The sequence below is a fragment of the Sesamum indicum genome, linkage group LG13 (assembly GCF_000512975.1).
Source record: "Sesamum indicum cultivar Zhongzhi No. 13 linkage group LG13, S_indicum_v1.0, whole genome shotgun sequence".
Taxonomy (NCBI): Eukaryota; Viridiplantae; Streptophyta; class Magnoliopsida; order Lamiales; family Pedaliaceae; genus Sesamum; species Sesamum indicum.
Window position 1 is genome coordinate 2,009,259 of NC_026157.1, and position 12,705 is coordinate 2,021,963.

Genomic DNA, 12,705 nt, shown 5'->3' on the forward strand with positions numbered 1-12,705 from the left:
TATAATTATTCTTAATTTATTAATGAACCTAAAACCAGAATAGTATCATTTGATTCCAAATTACTTTTTGTTACCGACAAAAAATAATCATAATAATAATAATAATTAACAAGGAGGCCCCCCATCTAGGATGGAGGACCTACCAGAATTCCAACTGTCAAGTTAAAGCAAACTAATACAAAAAAGCCCCTTCATCATCAACCAACTACCCTGCCCTCCTCCTGGGGCTGGAAATTATATGAATTTTTTATCACATTTTCGTCCTATATTTTAATATTCTATTAATGTATAAAAGCGAATGTGTATACAATAATACATGAATATAACAGCAGTATGTCTTTTTCGGGATAGTTCAATATTTGGTTTCAAGATTTTATATGAGAATTTTTGTTTTCGAACTTAAGTGTGTATGTAAAAGAAAAAATGATATTAGTATGTAATATCGAGATAGAAAATCTTTCACTAGGTAGATGTGGGGTTAAGGGCGAAAGATCTTCTATCTCACTCTGATACTCCACTTTGATATCATATACTAAGAACTATTTGAATTATAAATTAATTTAATTCTAATTGTTAATTTGAAAAATATGTCTATACTAATATACAAAAGAATATTTATAATCATAATCGAAGATTAGTGATATCGTCGCACTAGTTTTTAAATATAACAGTTATATTGCTAATTAGATAATTTTAAAATTTTATTATAATTATTTTTTTTTAACAAAAGTTACTCCACGTCATTTTAATACTGCTAGACTAATTCTTTTGTTGTACCGAATATAAGTTAAATTGGTTCTTTTAGTTATTTATTTTTTAAATATCTGACGGTTTATATATTTAATTTTTATTTATAATATGAGAAGATTATAATTTTAGTTCGAAAATATGGAGTGGTTGTAATATTAGTCCCATACTGTTGGATAAATACACAGTAGTAAGCCCCAAATACAAAAGCCTTAATCAACTATTACGAGTGGGATGCGAAAACTCTTAATATTACAAATTAATATTACATAAATAACACACATATACATATCAGAATATTTACAAGTCTACAGAAGCAGTGATAGATATAAAAAGATCAAGAAAAACAGTTGGCTCGGGGGGCCAAATCCAGTAGAGGGAGCCCACAGCCACTGTGACCGCCAACCACTACAGCAGTTGCAAGTACCCAAAACTTTCCACAGAAGCTTATTCACACAGACCTACTTAGATTTCCACTAAGGAACTAAGTTCACATAGAACCTTTTAATCGAGAGCAAGAGAAGAGAATGAGGAAGGGGATTTATGTTTGTATTATTCTAACCACCAGAAACAGCAGAGGAAATTTATATAGAGTGAAACCATTGATGATGGTGATAGGAAAGAACAACGGAGGATGAAAACGAAAAGAGCGACAAGGCGACGATGGAGATTCCCGAGACAAGAGAGAGGGGCGGGGGGTATAAATTAGGTTAGGGTTACAACTGCAGGAGATGGATAGATAAATACCAAGAGAGATGTTGTGAGTGAAGTGGGCTGACCCAAGAATGGGCTAAGGCGCAAATTGGGCAGCCATCCACGTGAGTGGTTTTGGATAGTGTAGGTTGGGCCTACCAATGGGTCATGGGCTACAATTTTATTAACACATATTTTTTTAAATAGTAAATATTAGTCCAACACTTTAGAAACGCGTTGCAAAATTAGTTCATACATTAAAAAAATATTGTGAAGTTAGTCTCAAGTTTAATCCTAAATTATAAATTTAGTTCCAAATATTGTAATTTTTTCACGACTGGATTAACTGTGCAATATTTTTTTAACATGTAGGATTAATATTGACTATCTAAAAAAATATGGGAGTAATATTCTAAAACATACTAAACTTTAGTACCACAATTATAATTTTCTTTTAATAATAATTTTTTAAAAATACAAAATTATTTATTATATACATATATAAAGGATATAAATAAATAAATAAATAAAAGATATAAAAAGATCTGAGTGGGGTAGGGTGGGGGGTTGTAACTGTAACTGTTGCTTAACGCCACGGCTGCATTTCTCAACCTTACGTTTCCTCCATTAGTATTTTAGCTCCCGCTTTCTCTCTCTCAGTTTCTCTCTCCAAACGAACTTTTTCTCTCTCCAAATCCCGAAGTTTGGAAGAGAAAATAGTTGAAATGGGCATGGAAGATAGCGGCAGTAGCGGTGGGAGCAGCCACCGCCGCGTTGTCTCTGCAACTTCCGATGCTGATGATGGTACGCCTCGTGCTTCCAGCCCCTCTGCTTCGTCCACCGTGACTCAGACGCTCATGCTTCTGGAGTCGGATGATCCCAATTTGAGAGTGCAGGCAGCGAAGGATATCCGGCGTCTGACCAAGACTTCGCAGCGCTACCGGCGTCACTTCTCCGGCGCCGTTGGGCCACTTGTGGACATGCTGCACTGCGGCTGCGCCGACGCCAACGAGGCTGCGCTCGCCGCAATCCTTAACCTCGCCGTCAAAGACGAAACGTAAGCTCTTCCTGATATATCTCTTCAGAGCCTGTGCTTTGCCTGATTGCAACTTCTGAGTTCAGTTCATTTTTCTGCTGTCAATTTGAAATTCAAGTTGTTCTGGCACCATGGAATTTGGACTCTGGGATTTGGATTTAGGGAAATATTTAGTTTCATGGTGATAAGTTCTTATGTAGAATTTCAAAATCTTTAGGCATAGAAATGATTTTTTTGGCCAATTCTCAGATAAAAGTTCGATTTCTTATGAGGTATTCTCCTTTGCTCTCTCTGTCCCTGGGGTCACTTTCTCTCTTTTTCATTTTTTGGTACACCTTTTTTCTTGGATTCAGCAAATTTGAATATAAAAAACCAAGACATATAGTAGAGAAAGTATTGGTAAGTTTGACTCTCGTTTTTTCTGAAGTCCTTAGAAAATTTAACCTGGCCTCCGAATGTAATATTCCACAAAATTTGAGAACCAGACAGAATAGTGGAAGGCATATTGCTGAAAATTCAATATTTTGTTGGGAATTTTGAATTGTTTCAATAAAATATATAGACGGTTGAATTTATACTTTATCAGTTAATGATGCGTTTGTGCTAGCCGGTTTCTTCCAATATGGATACTTTATTCCATTTTGTCATTTCATCACATCACATATGCAGGCGTATATCTAAAAGAAATGAGCGAATGAGTTGGAGGGATGAAACACTAAACAAATTAAGAGCATCTGAATTGGTCGATTCTGCATTATGCACTAATCAAATTGTTGTAGCAAGAATTATGCTTCGTCTATCCAAAAAGTCGAAAATTCGATAAATTATGGATATTTTGGAGCGATCGAGGCATATTTGCTGCTAAGTGAATAGAATGTCTGGGTATTGAGAAAGTTTGAAATTCAATAAATTATGGACATTTCCGAGCCAATCAACGAATATTCGCTGCTAAGTTAATAGAATGTCTCTGTTTAGAATTAGGCAGGTCTAATGAGGGGTTGGTCCTTTTTTCACGTGTTGCTTTCTCTTTTCTTTTTCTTTTTCTTTCTCTTCGTATCTTTTCTTTTCTATCCATTTCTTTGCTTGTGTCATCTACCCTTTTTCTTTAATCTTGCTTGTGAAGCTATCACATGGATTAGGTTCTGTTTTCTTTTATGGGAAGAAATTCTGTTCCCTTTATCACTGCTAGTCTGGTTCAGGCCATAATTTAATGTTGATTGAGACTAAAGCAATTTGAAATTTGGTGTTGCTCAAAAGGGCTTTTGGTGTAATTATAATATTTGCCTTATCTAGTGGAAAGTACCAACAAGCTCTGTGGTTTAGTGTGTTACATTGTTCGAAAAATTTGAAGAATTATCACAATTTAGTTATTTGGATGAACTATTCTTATTCCTGTGCTTCATATTCGGAATGGTTGGATCCTATTTTGATATCAAAATTAATAGTCTATTAAGTTTAAACCCAGAGAAGTTTTAGCGAAAGGAAAACTCACTGATGAAGTTGCAAATTCCTGGATATTTTGGTGGAAGACAAGTCCTCCTTCTGCCCTCCCTGAGATGGATAATTCACCAAAACGTTGTCCTGACCTTGATTCATTTGTTGGAATGACCTTATTAGATAATATTGTGTATTATGCTCTCCCGCTTATCTGAAATATAAAGCTAGAATTTTCAGTCCCTCAACAGTCCATATGTCTATAACTGTATTCTGATCTGCTAATTCGGATTCGTTTTATTTGCAGGAACAAGATAAATATAATTCATGCCGGCGCCCTAAAACCAATTATTCGCTTCCTTCAGTCAGAGAATGTAACCCTACAGGAATATGCAGCTGCAGCTTTGATCACTTTGTCTGCATCGTCTGTTAACAAGCCAATCATCAGTGCTTCTGGTGCCATCCCTTTCCTTGTAGATATTCTGAGAAATGGGGGCTCACAGGCGAGAACTGATGCTGTATTGGCTCTTTACAACTTATCAACTCATCCTGACAATCTTAGCCTAATCCTCCAAACAGAACCTATTCCTCCCTTGATTAGTTTGCTTAACTCCTCTAAGAGGTCTTCCAAAACAGCAGAAAAGTGTACTGCTTTAATAGAATCTTTGGTGAGTTTTGACGAGGGACGAAGAATGCTCACATCTGAGGAGGGGGGAATACTTGCAGTAGTAGAAATACTTGAGAGTGGATCACTTCAGAGCCGGGAGCATGCAGTTGGAGCACTTTTGAAAATGTGCCAGAGTGATCGTTCCAAATATAGAGAACCAATCCTTAGAGAAGGCGTAATCCCTGGGCTTCTTGAGCTCACGGTTCAAGGAACGGCCAAATCTCAATTAAAAGCACAATCCCTTTTGAAACTGCTGAGAGACAGTCCTTATCCAAGGTCGGAGCTGCAACCCGATACCCTAGAGAATATAGTGTGCAATATTATGTCTCAAATCGATGGGGAAGATCAAACAGGAAAAGCAAAGCAGATGCTTTCTGAGATGGTAAAAGTTAGTATGGAGCAGAGTTTAAGACACTTGCAACAAAGGGCTTTGGTATGCACTCCTGCTGATCTGCCCATAAATAGTTGCTCCCCCGAAGTTCCATCAAAGTAAAAACAAACATTATCCACTCATTAATTCTTGAGATTGTTCTTTTGTGTGAGAGAGAAAAGGAAAAATGAAGTAAGAATGCTAGTCCAGGCCTTTAGTAGGGGTACCAGGTGACTGGTTGCTGTCAATAAAATGATTTTAGTCTAAAGGAGTGAAATATGAATGGTTTGGTTTAGTCAGGTTTTTGTAAAGTCACTATTTGTGTTGAGAAGCTATACAAGATGCAAAGGTTTGTTCCTATACTTCTTGAAATGGGGTGTTGTGCAGTCAACCTTTTACAGGAATGTATATATGATTTTCCCTCAAGAACAAGATTTTTTTGGTGAATTTCTTATTTGTGTTGATCTACATTTATTCACAATGAACTCCATGTTTGTGCAAGTTGTTAAAATGATTTACGCAACACGTGCTATGTTCTCTCGACGACTTCAGCTTGGTTTTTTACATACTATTTTGATATACATTATTATCTATGTCTATCTATACTATTTATTCAGGAGAAGGTATTTAGAAGAATCACTTTGATTGAAAAAATGTATCTGGACTATAACACTTTCGTATATATATTTCCCCTACACCTTTAAAATTTATCAATTTTGATCTATTATTAATTTTTGTCTTAATTTGATTTAATAAATATAACAAAAATTTAAAATATTCACATGTATCAAATGTGCTCTAATATCAATCATATATAATTCATAAGTACAATACTGTCGTGCATATTTCATGAAAGATCGTATTATTTACTTTTGCGGTTAGTTGTTTAATTTTTATGAGTTCAAATATATGAGCCCACCATCATAAAATAATCAACTTCACTACTTAGGGAAGAAGCACAACCAATGCAACGGGTGTATTCGTTTCCAATATCCAAAATAAATTAAAATAATATTTTGAATACTTGTCTATGTTTTAAAAACACATACTTCTCTTAACTTATTTTTATCTATCTCATATAAATAGGGCAAAAGACAATTTTCGTCCCACAACTATAGGCCATTTTCGTTTTAGTCCTGTAAGTTTCTAGGGTTTCAATTTGGTCCCGTAAAACTGAAAAATTCGCAATTTCAGTCCAAATTTGGCCGAAAAAATTTGTGGGTCGCCGAAAAAAGTCACATGCGATGCATGTGACTTTTAAAATTGGGGGCTCGATTCTAATTGGCTGGAAAAGTTGATGTGGCGCATACGTGGAAATTAGAAAAAAAAAAACATACGGGAAATCAAAATCGTGAAATCCCCGCCATTCGCCGCCACCTTCTCTCTTCAATTCCGCCGTCGTTACTTGGAATTTCTAGCCACCACATATACCATTCGATTACCCATAGTAAGGAGAACAAAACCCCTCAACCAATTTTGCGATCCGACCACGACAGAGACTGGGCTTTGAAATTGACCGCCGCGGACAATTTCCGTCGATTCGCCGGCGACAGGACGACCCACGATTGCGGATTGGTACCATTGGATTCGTCTCCTCACTGCGGTTCTAATGGGACCAGTCTCATCCATTTTCATCAACTAGGTGCAAAGATCCATCGTTTTGAAGATCTCAGTTGTCGTCCGCCGCGACTGCACCTTCCGCCGGCGTTTTCTCCTTCGTCTGAACGAACCACCGGCTCGAAAGACCATCGTTGAATGCCTCTCGTTCTGGTGAATCTTTTGAGACCAGTCCCATCAATTTTGGTCACCTCTGTGCAAAGATCCGACAAAAGCCGTCCTCCGCCTTTGCCATTCTTTTGAGATCAATCTTTTTTTTTTTAATTTCCACGTATGCTCCACATCAGCTTCTCCAACCAATCAGGATTGATTCCCCCAATTTTAAAAGTCACATGCGATGCATGTGACTTTTTCCGGCGATCCACAAAATTTTTCGGCCAAATTTGAATTGAAATTGCGAATTTTTCAGTTTTACGGGACCAAATTGAAACCTTAGAAACTTACGGGACTAAAATGAAAATGACCTATAGCTGTGAGACGAAAATTGTCTTTTGCCCCATATAAATATGAAATACAAAATAAAATATATTAAAAACTCAAAAGACTCGCACACTTATCTCTTTGTATTTTTTTCTATTTGGAAAAAAAAATACCTTACAATATATCAACCAAATAAAGTCAATGTTTCTAAACTTAACTTCTTAGGGTACTGAATTTGAATATTCTGTATGCGTGCAAATTTTCTTATGTATAGGGATGAATTCAATTTACACCCCTGAAATACGCATAGTATATCAAACACCAACCTTAAATTATAAAACATAGGAACTCCCCTCTTCCCGCTGTTAATATTCAATATTAGTAGCAACATAGTAAACATTCCGTCGAAAAATAAAGACAACACTCTTTATTGAAAACTCACTAGACCAAATTCTATCAAACTTGAAACTGCGATAATCTTTATGTATATTGAAGATTTTGGACAAATTATTATTGGAAATCAAGAAGCCGTTAGGCTATATATATTTTTTTGTTGTGGTTTTGTTACTTTATAGCAATGTTTGCATGTCATTGTTTGGATCTTGCATTGAGATATAAATCTTTGTGGGAGAGGTTAATCTGAAAATTCATTCAAGGAAACAGCTAAACTAGTTTAGGTACACCCTGTCCCTCCTTTACTCTTTCCTTTAGGTACAACAAACTTCTCCACCCCTTTTTTTGCACTCAGCATTTATACAGAAACAAAAAGCATGTTACAACAAAAACCATTTCACAAATTTCGCAACTTTTCCCTACTTTGATAACTCATGTTCTAAACTCTAATATTTGGCTTCCATTTCTTGCATCTTCATCATCATATTAGTTGGTGATGTTGTTAAATTCAAACAGAATCTTGATATGGGTCAAATCTCTCAATGATATGAAATATGAAGTCAGATGAGTATCTCAAATTGGACTAATGAGGTTGGTCTGCACCAAATGTTAAGCTATTTGAAGTGGGCTTTGCTATAATTCTCCAAAGCTTAAGTTGGTTTAGAGTTTGAGGTTTTGGGGGTCGCAAAAGACGATATAATAGTAATAAATGCATACCTATAACATTGACCCTTCAGATATTTATGTATTAGAGTCCGTATAGACCATGTGTCCAAAATATAGACGTTCGGATGAGTTTCGATTTATGGCTATCAATTTGGGTTGTTGGGTTAGATGGATCGAGTAAAAATGTGAACCCCTAGAGTGTTTAGGCTTTTCTCATTATTGATAGGAGGGGCAAATTAGTCCTTTTGGATTGATGCTTTGTATTTTTCCTATCAAATTGCTTTTCAGTATCTTTATTTTTCTATTTTTCTGGTCCAAAAATCTCAAACTCCTTATCCAATCCAACTCCTTGTATATATTTGCATCCATTTGGTTTATGCAATTATACAAACTTAAGTAATAGAATCTTAAATCCCAATTAAACAACTTGCAATTTTTTTTCCAAGATTATTTATAGTACAAACTGTTCAAATAGCCGCATCTACGCGTTGCTCTACGAAAATTAGTCATAAAATGTTTAGACAATAATCAAGAAACGCAAGAGTCTTGTAAATTTGAATTGTGATTATAAGATATTTCTTGCCAAAAAAACAAAGTTGTCATACTTTTATTTATAACTGTTAGTGAGCAGGTACAAAAAAAATCCCTCCATATAGTTCTTGATTTTTCTGTGGAAGGCAGAGAAAATTTGTCACTAACATTGCATATATACATGTGACAGAAGACTACGATTACACAATGTTTGGTACATTTTGTAACAGATAAACTATGCACAGTTCAAATATATAAATTGAATTTATCCACTAATATAATATAAAATAATGAAGCACTTTATTAATTTTTTTAAATTATTATCTTATATTATATTTTAGACCTTTAGTAAATAAATACACATTCTTATTGTTAAAATCAATAAAGTTTAAAAAGGGGTGAATAGCAATTTATCTCCCTGTGATATTGAAAATGAGTATATTACCCCCTTATGAAAAAATTATAGCAATTTATCCCTATATATTTTAAAATAAAGTAATTTACCTCCTTATACAGGAATATAAATTGTTTTATTTTAAAAATCATAGGGGGTAAATTATTGTATTTTATAAAATATAGAGAGATAAATCTCTATTTATTTTTTTATAAAAGGATAATTTGCTCATTTATAATATCACAAAGGAGGTTGCTTGTATTTTTCCTGTTTAAAAAGTATTAATTAAGAAAGAAAGAAAAGGATGGGAACAGCCTTCTTTTTGGTTTGACCAATAAAAGAAGCTAGAGCTCAAGTCTAAAAGCAACTTTTCTTCTCAACCAATGCAATATTCACTAAAAAGAAAAAAAATTGTAAAACAAACACACCCCAAATTGTTTGACCTGCTTCAAGCTGAAAAAAAACCAACAAAAGTTGAGAAAGCAGCATTCCCGATCCTAAAAAGCGAGTGCAAATCATTGGAACTCCCCGCCACAGACGCCGGAATATTATTTTTGCCCCTCGCAGATTCCCTTTCGCGTAATTTTCTGCCCTAAATTTTGGCTTCTTTAACTGAAGGAGAGTGGTTGCGATTAATTGTAACAAGTAGGGTTTTTGAGGTGGGGTTGAAAACTGAAAATGGAGAGGTTGGGATCCGAGGCGGCGCTGGCTGGGATGGAGACGAGCATGAAGGAGGAGCTTTGCATGGAGATCGATCCGCCGTTCAAGGAGAATCTCGCCACAGCTGATGACTGGCGGAAGGCACTCAACAAGGTGGTTCCCGCAGTCGTCGTCCTCCGGACCACCGCCTGCCGTGCCTTTGACACGGAGTCCGCGGGTGCTTCTTATGCCACTGGCTTCGTCGTCGACAAGCGCCGCGGAATCATCCTCACGAACCGCCATGTCGTCAAGCCTGGTTCAAGAATTTGATCTATTTTTAACTTTGTGACGGAAATTTCATTCTCTTGAAGTTGGTTGAATGACTATTGCTGTTTGTTCTTGTAGGGCCGGTGGTGGCGGAAGCTATGTTTGTGAACCGCGAAGAAATCCCGGTGTACCCGATATATAGAGATCCTGTTAGTTGTCGTTACTACGCATTTAGTTCTTGAAGGATTCTATTACATTATTCTGCCCATGTTCTGATAAAAACTCTAGCTAAACATCCTTATTTTCTTTTTTGTATTTATTGAACTTGATGTGAGAGAAGCCAAATGACAAAAGGGTGTTAGTATTTCTTGTAAGCAATGATGTAAAACCCAATGAAATAGGCTGCATGAATTACTTACAGAAAGTTTCTTATGTTTGAGCCAATAGCCATAGGAGTTAGACATCAAATGAACATAATTACACTGTGTCATGGATCTGCAAGGCGGTAACCTTTATACCAATGTCACCAGCTGATTATGATATAAAATTATGTTCACCGCACCTTATAAGTGGCGTTTAATAAGTAGGATTTTCGCTTATTCAAGTACACGAAATTGTGTTAAGATATTTATGAGGGTGTGCTTCATTCACTGAACCAAGTGCACAAATTCATTGGTTTCTGTCGGCTCATTCTATTTTGAGATGGGTTGCACATTGACATGCTGCTTGCACTAGTAAATCTCTTTCCATTCTAGTATAGTCTGCAAGTTGTTAGTGTTCCTAATAATTTGGATTTAAGCTAATTCAAAATGAATAATAAATGACGTTTAAGATAGCTGTGAGTATGGTCTTTGTTTACTGACTCAGGTGCGCAAGGGTTTTTAAGGGCTTGCACTTGTTTCGTGTCGGTCTCATAATCCTTTTTGAACTAGTTAACCTCTTTCCATTATAGTATATTTTGGAAGTTGTTTGATTATTTCCGAAATATTAAACTGGGTTCAAATGCAAATATTTGACAGTGATGCTTTGTTTTTCTAGGTTCATGATTTCGGCTTCTTCCGTTATGATCCTTCTGCTATACAATTCCTTAGCTATGAGGAAATTCCTCTTGCTCCTGAGGCTGCATGTGTGGGGCTTGAAATTAGGGTTGTCGGGAATGATAGCGGAGAAAAGGTATGTATATCATGGTTTGACTCTTCTTAATTAATTGTCTACCGCAACAAGGTTAAGATAGCTAATGGTACCGGACCATCTTCACAGATTAGATTTTGATCTGTTCACAATTTGTCTTCTATTCACCCTTATATTTAGGTTCCATCTTTCTATTTTATTGGTTTTGCAGTTTAATCATCTTGCACAGTGTTTCAAAAAGGCAATGTAGTTTATCTCAGGAATTTTTCCTACCGTTTTGTGAATTTTGCAGGTCTCTATTTTGGCGGGAACTCTTGCTCGTTTGGATAGAGATGCTCCACACTATAAAAAGTATGTGTTCTATGTGATAATATGTTATCTGTCTTTTTATTGGTCACTCATTATGATCATTGGGCAAAGGAGTGAATTGGAAGGAAATTGTAGTGGTTTTGGTCTATGTAGCCCACTTCAAACAAATCGTTGAGATTTTGAGATTCAGTTTAATCAGTTTAATCTGACGCTTGAGTGTTCTTCTCGTGGCAGTTTGTATATAGACCTGTATAAATCTGTCAAATTTACATGTTATGGTGTGACATTGTTATCAAAGCAGCCCTGTTACCACTTACCTGCATACGATGTGTGGTTAGTCTGTGTGGTTAGTCTTTCCTCATTAATGTGATTTTTGGGTGTGAAAGATCTCATGCCTACTTATCCTTCCATGCTGAACCAGGTGTACTTGTAATTCTATGTGGCACTCAACATTGTTATGATGTTTGCGCTTCTGTATTGTTTATATGGGAACAATGGTTCTTTAAGCATTCTGCCGAATATGATTTGTAACTTTTGTTTGGTATGACAATTGCTGTACTACCATGTATTAGATGAAGAATCAGTAACAAATTTGGTTCTCAAAATTGTTTCTCTTCAACCAAGTTTTTGGATGACTGAAATTCTCTTTATCCTCAAAATGTGGGAAATTCTTCATGTTTTTAATTGTTTCTACTGTCAATTTCTATTTCCAAAGTAGTCTGTTCAACGAGGAGCTTCTGGTGTCTGCAAATCTAAGAACTTATGTCAAACTGATGAGCCTTGGATTAGTAAGGTCGCTTCTAGTCAGAGAAACATCTACTTGGAAGCATTTACCATAAGTTTTGGGCCTTTTGGCTAGTCGAACATGGTTGATATCATGTCTGCTAGCATTACCATTATCTCTCTATCAGACTGTGGTTGATATCAAAGCTAGCAATTAGTCTTTTGGACCATCAGAATAATATTAAGTTGTGCGTTCTATCTGCAACTTTTAAAATGATGATGTGGAACATCAGATTATTAATCCAACTTTAATAAAAAGATATAGTGTCAAAGATCACATCGGACTTCATACACTGATGTTTGATTTGCATCAACCAACTTTGATCAAAGAAATTGACATCCTTGTGTAACAAGTACACACATTATAATCATGAATCTATCTATGATCTGCATCTTATTAGAACTTGCATACCAACCTGTAACTGTTGTAAGATTTGGGGCCTATGGCTTTTTGTTGGCAATAGATGTCAATCACAAATTTGAGGGCTTTCCTTTATTGCTCCCATTTTCTTTTATAAATGCCCCAAAATAGGGCTCATTTTCTGTAGTTGAATTCTTTTCACCCCCCCCCCCCCCACACTTTTTTTTTTCTTATTAATGATTAGTTT

The 12,705-nt window shown here is 35.8% G+C and overlaps 2 protein-coding genes across 3 annotated transcripts in view; both read left to right on the top strand.

Annotated features, from left to right (window-relative positions):
- LOC105176121 (U-box domain-containing protein 4) lies at positions 2,060-5,448 on the top strand. Its single transcript, XM_011098827.2, has 2 exons — positions 2,060-2,497; positions 4,218-5,448. The coding sequence occupies exons 1-2, from the start codon at positions 2,166-2,168 to the stop codon at positions 5,068-5,070; spliced, it is 1,185 nt and encodes a 394-aa protein (XP_011097129.1). The 5' UTR covers positions 2,060-2,165; the 3' UTR covers positions 5,071-5,448.
- Positions 9,353-12,705, top strand: part of LOC105176123 (protease Do-like 7) — a 20,985-nt gene continuing 17,632 nt past the window's right edge. The window contains exons 1-4 of one of the 2 annotated variants that reach the window (XM_020698570.1): positions 9,353-9,923; positions 10,013-10,083; positions 10,913-11,047; positions 11,298-11,356. In XM_020698570.1, the coding sequence (XP_020554229.1) occupies positions 9,647-9,923; positions 10,013-10,083; positions 10,913-11,047; positions 11,298-11,356 (542 nt within the window). In that variant the 5' untranslated portion in view covers positions 9,353-9,646. The remainder of the gene's footprint in view (positions 9,924-10,012; positions 10,084-10,912; positions 11,048-11,297; positions 11,357-12,705) is intronic. The other variant, XM_011098829.2, reaches the window with a different exon arrangement.